This window comes from Brachyistius frenatus, unplaced genomic scaffold (assembly GCF_029030835.1).
Source record: "Brachyistius frenatus isolate BFR_SWC_R1_liver_20210118 unplaced genomic scaffold, ASM2903083v1 Contig_426, whole genome shotgun sequence".
NCBI classification, from domain to species: domain Eukaryota; kingdom Metazoa; phylum Chordata; class Actinopteri; family Embiotocidae; genus Brachyistius; species Brachyistius frenatus.
In genome coordinates this window covers 116,184-124,001 of record NW_027211025.1, presented here as the reverse complement: position 1 = coordinate 124,001, position 7,818 = coordinate 116,184, and the positions used below count along the sequence as shown (strand labels likewise).

Here is a 7,818-nt window from a genome sequence, read left to right as displayed (position 1 = left end):
ATTGTCGCAATAGCGCCACCATGAGGCCAATTATTGATGTTTTGAAATTTTACCTATCACACCAGGAGTTGTACAAGAGGAAAAAAAAGAGAAAGCTTTCATCTGTGGATTCTTTGTGAAGCTAAAAGATTTTCTGTTATTTTGATTTGTTCTTAAAAACATATTTTTCACTTTATGTTTCATCCTGTCTTTGCTCAACTGGTGACATGTCCTATGTGGTGCTCAGGTGGCACAGATACCGCAAGTTTCACTGAAATTCTCCCTCACATGTTTGGTATCTCGGGAAACATGAGATCTGTGATCTTCTGGATAGAAAGATGTCTTATTAATGGAGTACTAGTTTACCCATCTTTAATCTAACAAACATGAGATTGATGTGTTGACCTTAAACCCAGATGTGAGGTGTGTTCACTGTGATCACAGATCAAACAATCATATTACTTGTTACAGGGAAGTAAGATTCTCCAACCTGACTGACTGACTGTCATTATCATCATCATCATCATCATCATCATCATCATCATCATCATCATCATCATCATCATCATCATCATCATCATCATCATCATCGTAGGAAGATCCCATTAAAACTGCAGAGAACGTGCCGTTTACCAAATCTACACACAACGAAGCTGCTGTGACCAAACTGATATTATTAAAGCATCATTTATTGTTTCATGTTTGCAGGCCATCCATATGCGTTGTACATGTTAAAAGTAGGAGGGCTGTGACTGGTCAGTGAAGTCCTCAGTGGTGATGTGGCCACATGTTTCTGAGCTAACAGGAGTTAACAGGAGATATGGCCTGAAAAGAAGAAGTGGTCCTAAGACAGGGATTATCCTCGTCAAAACTTCACGTGTTGGTCTGAATTATTATTAATACTAATGCATTAGTTTTGCTAGTGTTACAGTATTTCTTTTTCTTGGTGAAACACCGTTCATTTAATTTTTAGAGGTAACTTAAAATACAAGTTTTACAGTATTTTACTGTGTCTGCATGATATGTTCTTGTAGTCCAGCCCACACAACAACAACAACAACAACAACAATAGTAATAATAATAATAATAATAAACTTATTTGTAACGCAGCTTTCACACAAGAAATGCAGCTCAACGTGTTTCACGGCAAGGAAATGACATGCAGTGTTTCACATAAAAACAGATATAAAGGAGCATTTAAAAATATAGAAAAGAAATTAGATGCATAAGAACAGATCAAATTAAACACAAATAGAGTTAAAAAATGAAATAACCAATATGCATTTTAAAGGTGCGGTAGTTCAAGTGCAAGAGAGCTTCAAGAGCAGCTAGTTAAAGTCTAATAATGATAACAATGATAACACAAACCTAAAATAACTGACACCAAACAGAAACTGCATGATGCTGCAGAGTCTTCATCTGCCCACAAACAGCAGGGTAATGTGACTTTCAGCTCTTGTTTTCTTCACTGGCTCGACATACAGCGGAGCTCCATCATCTTGCCTCCATCTAGTGTTCAGTGGTAAAACTGCTCACTGCTCTGTGAATCCAAACAATTCAATAAGACAAGCTGCAACTTGCAAGGGAGAGATAAGACTTCATGGAGGAGGAGGGCAACAGACTTCTCTGTTTAACAACGGTCATCTGAAAAAGGGATGAAACAAAAGTTTAATTTAGTATTAGTAAGAAAACCTGCTAGAAAATGTGAAGAAGTTTGTCTTACTTATCTAACAGTTTGTCAAACAATCAGAGACATTAAAATGTTCCAGCTTGTGAGCCTCATGTCAGTGGAGTTCAGTAAGATCCGAATATCTGACTGTATCATGGAAAAAAATCCAACTGTAGTCTGTCAGATAAATCATGTTGTGATGCTGTGATCTCATTTTGTTGTTTATATTTTACAGTTGACCAAAGAAGATGAGAAATGTCTGGAGAGGGAGGAGAACAACAGGCCCCGCCCCCAATCGAACCTGCTTATATGATATGTGCCTTAACCATTATACTATTCAGAACGATCTCATTGATTTGATTCGCTTTAATTGATTTTGCAAGACAAAAAAATTCTGTGCCGTGCAGGAAGATCCGCCTGGATAATGTTAAAAGTTCACAGTTATGGAAAGTACAAAGTTTCATGCAGAAATAATATTGATACATAAAAACAATAGAAACAAATAACAACAAAATGCATAACAACCACAGTAAAAATATTAATGCCAATATAAAAGCAGAAAATATGAGTATGATGATGGATGATGTCACAGTGTGTGCGTATGTTGCAGTTACAAAACAGCAGTTATATGTTTTTTTAAGCACCTTCAGAAGCATTTTATAGAGGGCCAACTTTTTTGTCAGATCTCATAATGTCTTAATGGTTAAAGTTTCATTCAAAGGACTGTTTTCAAATTTCTTTTTTTTTTTTTATTATTATGGATGTGAAGAAATTGGTCTTAAAAACCGCAGAGGAACTAAGTTCATTGTAAAAGTGGAATTATTGCATAGATTTGCTAAATTGTGTGTTCAGTTGAGCTCAGGACCGGGCGGTAGCATACATAGAGTACATGTTTTAACAATCCATTTTTTCCTCTTGCACAAAATAAAAATTGCAAAATACAAATAGAAATAGTTTCTGTGGAGTGTCAGACGCTGCTGTACAACTCCAGCACATGTAAACAGTAAAACACAGTTAAAGCAGCCAACGATGAGGAAAGGTCGTCATGTGACTGCAGTGATGAGGTGAACATCCGTAAAACTCAGTACAGAGGAGCGACAGACCTGTGCAGCACCAGAGAGCAGAGCTGCAGTGGGATGGCAGTCATGTGTGTCTCTTGAAGACTCAAAGACTTCCTCCTAACACAGTTCAAAACCAAACAAAAGCTGAGAACACTTTCCAGTTTCATCTGAGACAAGACAGCAATTAACTCAGAGTGACTCTGCAGCTGCTGCTATTTCACTGTCGTCCCACTGCAGCTCAGTGTGTGTTTGTACACCATTTTATGTGTGTATATATATATATATCTATCTATCTATATCCATATATAGATAGATAGATAGATAGATAGATAGATAGATAGATAGATAGATAGATAGATAGATAGATAGATAGATAGATAGATAGATAGATAGATAGATAGATAGATAGATAGATAGATAGATAGATAGATAGATAGATAGATAGATAGATAGATAGATAGATAGATAGATAGATAGATAGATAGATAGATAGATAGATAGATAGATAGATAGATAGATAGATAGATAGATAGATAGATAGATAGATAGATAGATAGATAGATAGATAGATAGATAGATAGATAGATAGATAAAAGGATATTCGATTTACTTGTAGTGCTTTTCTTTTAGTTGCTGGTCTAACATGTGTGCTGGTTACTGGGGAAAAGTTTATACTTTCTGAATCTGGTTTTGTCTCTCGAGGGAATAATAACTGATCAAAATCCTAAATCATCTGTAATAATTAAAAATATCTATTTAAAAAATGTAAACAAGCGTCTCTTTGTACATTATCCTCATTGGGTGAAAGAACAGATGTGTATGTAACTCTACATTCTGCTATGTGTTTCAGAGTCAGACAGGAAGTAATAAGTCAGGTGTAACGTGTTTGTTTGTACATGACGTGGTAACAAACAAAATCTCTGTCGCATCTTGTCCTCTGGCACCTTCACTTCCTCACCCTTGAGCTGAAACACGCCCCGTGTCTTGGCATCATTTCTCTCATGTTTGCTTGTTTTCTCCTCCATCAGCTCGGCAGCAGAGGGTGTCGAGGAGGCGGAGCAGTCTGAAGAAAAGATGCATCACTGACAAGCTCGCATGTTGGAGAAGTGAGGTAAATCCTCAGGTGAGTCACAAGTCAACATGAAATGTTGAAACACTTTTCTGTACGATGTTTGACGAAACTGCATTTTTCTCTTTGTTTTGAAAAATCAGTCAGAAAAAAATACTTCTGCACAAACTAATACTTGTACATGTCACAGTGGGCCTCCAGCTAATTATTGCTTTCATTATCCGTTAATCTGCCACTTATTTTCTTGATTATTTAGTTAACTGTTTGTCCTACAAACCTGGTCTCCGTCCAAGTTTCATACAGTTTAAATAAACCTGACCGATATTTAGTTTACTTTCAACAACAAAGTTAACAAAAAGCAGTAAATCCTCATGTTTGAAGATTTCTGATACATGTAAATATGTCGATTAAAGTCTTTTGATCGAGTGTTTGATGAATTATCCCGATATTCACTGTAACAGCATCAAATGTAAACTGTGCTAAAATCACTTTTTTTGAGATGCATGTCTGATGAAATAGTTTTATAGTCGTTGATTTTCATTAAATCAATAATTTAATAATTAGGCAGTCAAATCTTTTCAATGCAGCCATTCTGACTTTCATTCCTCTGTAAAGGAACGAAAGTCCCGTCTTTCTTCACTTTGATCAGCCTGCTGTGCAGAGAGCGAGTTTCTGTGATTTTCCCGGTAAAACAGACTGGCGTTAGAAAACAACCACAGTCTCAGAAGAACTGCGGTACTATCAGTCCACTTTCACTCTGGAGTCTCTTGAGGACGCAGATGAGTAGATAAACTGGCACTGCAGTGAGTGGAGATCTGCGTTTGTGCCAAAAAGGGTGGAGGAAGAGACGTGCCGTCACTGAGGCCTGTCAACCGCTCTGGTCTCTCACTGGTGACTCAAGGTTTTCCAGTGATTCACGTCTGTGTAGAAGCTCTTCTTTTTCTCACCACCTATATCCTCCTCCTCCTCCTATTATTTCACTCCTCCTCTCCATTCATCTCTTTGTCCATATTCCCTTTCCTTCCTGCCTGCTAATTGTTGTTGTTCCACACCACTTATTTCTCCACTCAGCCTGCAGTAGTTCTCCCAGGGCCAAAACTTTTCAGCAGCGTCTCCAGGCTCTCGCTGGGAGACCTCCAGGACGTTCAAAAAAACCCGAACACACCCAGTTCCACCTGCAGGCCAGCGCAGCCCAACAGGGGATTTCACGGCTGATGACGGGGCACACTCTTCCTTCCTGAACCCACATAAATCTGTCGGTGGGCTCCGTCCCATAGTCTGATATTAAAGCTGTTTTCCATGACATGCTCCTCAGCAGGGGAGGGAAAGCTGCTGCTGACTAGCACGAGCTGGTTTGGTCGGGAGGATGGGTTGTGGTTAGGATTCACTCTTCTTGATCACAAAAACACCAGCTGACCTCTGAGGAGTAATAATCTCCCTGTTGGTGGTGCAGAGAATATAGACATATAGAAACATACAGAAAACAAAGTGTGCAGAAGGCACTACATGCACTTTTTATACTCGTGCATTGCTGATCAGTTTTTTGGTTCCTACAGAAAAGACAACACTGTCAGTGTTGTCCTTCACGCTGTCTACTCGTGCTTTTATTTTGCTGCGTGTAAATAACACCTTGACTTCTCCTCTCCCACAAAAATGACAAGAATGGACTTGTAAGGACATTTCTCAACTGAGTGAAGGACCTCTGTCATCTCAGACTCCGAGTGGTGGAGGCTACCAACCTTAGGCTATAATCAAACACACACACACACACACACACACACACACACACACACACACACACACACACACACACACACACACACACACACACACACACACACACACACACACACACACACAGGCAGGCATGCACACGTGCACATGCATGCCAGTGTTGTGTTCTATGGAAGTCCTGAGAAACGCACAGAGAAACATGTTTTGTTATAAAAGGAGGTGTAACCAGAAACATAGAAGCAGAAAATTTTATCCTCAAGTTTAGAAAGTGATGTACAAACTTTTGACAACTTTCAAAACAGCTCGTCGTTTTTATACAACATGGAGAATAAATACATTAAATACAAAAGATGCCCTTTGGTACAAGAACTTTGTTACATTTTCTTAAGATGCACTTTCTGCAAACTGTATGAAGCATTACATAACGTCTTTTGTATTCCTGGTCTTACATGTAGTAATGCACCATATTTTACAATAATTCTGCACAGTTTGCAAAAGGCCAATAAGATGAATTATTTACAGCAGATAAACAAAATATTCTTTACATTTAATATGTTGAAATACAAGATCAAATACAATATGTACAACATTCTGCAGTCTAGATTGACATTGTGTGTTAAATTTAAATGGCTCTGCTCTACAATACCAGTGTGACTGTAATACTGCATACATAATAAGAGTTTCCTCCCTGAGATGGTTGTGTCAGTGTTCTGGTGCTCTTCAGTCTTCAGGGTTCATAGTGGTGGTGGATGTTACAGGACGTCAGAGCACAGAGGGAGGCTGTGCTCCGGCTCCTGCAGGTAGCTCACCTGCCACGGAAGCCCCAAAGTGGTGGATGGCTCTACGAAAGAGTCCATGTATCCCTGAGTGCAGGAGGCCCACACGCCCGACTGGTAGCCCACCCCCTCACCCACCTGGGAGTAGCGCAGCGGGCTGATCGGGTGGTCGTGGGCGCTGCCGCAGTGTCCGTGTGAGGCATAAATTTGTCCGTCAGTGGGGTAACAAGGGTAGTGTGGTGACGGCGGACACGAGGACACGGCGTTATCCATGTAGACGTGAGGCTTCGTGGACAGCCGGTGCACCAGAGGCCCTTGTTGCGGCTGCATCTGGTGAGAGATGGATGCATGCCAGGGGACGTAGCCCTGATGCTCCAGATGAGGAATCGCCACCCGGGTCTGCTCCAGTCGAGATGCTGCCATCGCTGTCGGGCCCGCAGACGACCGGTTGCACTCCCGGTGGGTGCAGGGCTTGCTGGGGGGATTCGAGCTCAGGAACACTGAGAGAGCAGAGATGCGGTTGATGGCCCGCTGTAGCGTGGCGATCTTGGACAGACGTTTGCCGCTGAGGTCATGGTTGAGAGCGACCCGGAGGGCGTTGAAGGCCTGGTTGTAGTCCAAAATGCGTTTCCGCTCACGGACGTTAGCAGCCATTCTTCGGGCTTTTGAGCGGACAGGTCGGTTGCGCTTCTTGGTCTGGCCTTCCTCGGGGTCACCAGGGCTGCTAGTTGAACTCTCACTGTCCTGGAAAGACGTCTTGGGACTTCCCTCGTCTTCTTCTTCTTGGCCCAGCACGCCCAGCTCCAGCTCTTCCTCCGAGAACTCTGAACCTGCAACGCTGCTGCAGCTCATTGTGTCAATGATGTGGACACCGAGCGAGTTGGATTCAGGTCTTCCTTCAAGATGTGAAGAGTGTTGTTTGGTGAGCTGTGCTCCTCAACGCGCTCCCTCAGAGCGCCACGGCTTGTATTGTGGGGCTGTCGGTATTTGTTGCTGCTCCGACAGCCCAGGTATCCTCCTCCTCTGACTCCTCCGCTGCCTTGTGATTACTTGTACCTCAACAAGACAGGTTGGTCTGCTTTTTAAAGAACCTGAAGTCACATGGTACAGTCACCTGTGAGGAATGGTGCACTCTCTCTCCCTCTCCAGGTTTATAGGTGCCCTCCAGGCAAATGGCACTGTCACCTCCTCCTCCTCCTCCTCCTCCTCCTCCTCCTCCGACTCTCCCTCACAGGATCTTACAGAAGAGTTTCAACACTTTACGTCAGTAGGAAACAAAACAAAACATACTAAGTATTAGAAAATAGCAATAAACCTCAAACTTCCTTTAATGTAGAGGATTGTATAGAAGCGTTTTTCACTCTTCTGTAATCGGAACTTGGTCCGTTTCTTCTTTTACAAACAACAACACACTCGGATTGAATTCTTTCTCAACACAGTAATTACTAATGAAGGGATATATTCATTTAATTAGCTGTTTCATAAATATTAGTCTCATGGACGTTCGTGACAAATTGCACATTTATCCAA

At 41.4% G+C, this 7,818-nt stretch overlaps 1 protein-coding gene across 1 annotated transcript; it reads right to left on the bottom strand.

Moving 5' to 3' along the window:
• Window positions 1-6,264: 6,264 nt before the first annotated feature.
• Window positions 6,265-7,140, bottom strand: bhlha9 (basic helix-loop-helix family, member a9). The gene has a single exon (XM_069725479.1). It carries the CDS (start codon window positions 7,138-7,140, stop codon window positions 6,265-6,267), a length of 876 nt encoding a protein of 291 aa, XP_069581580.1.
• Between the last annotated feature and the right edge of the window lie 678 nt (window positions 7,141-7,818).

Excerpts from the sequence above, each read along its gene's own strand:
- bhlha9 (XM_069725479.1), bottom strand. The coding sequence starts at position 7,140 with ATGAGCTGCAGCAGCGTTGCAGGTTCAGAGTTCTCGGAGGAAGAGCTG.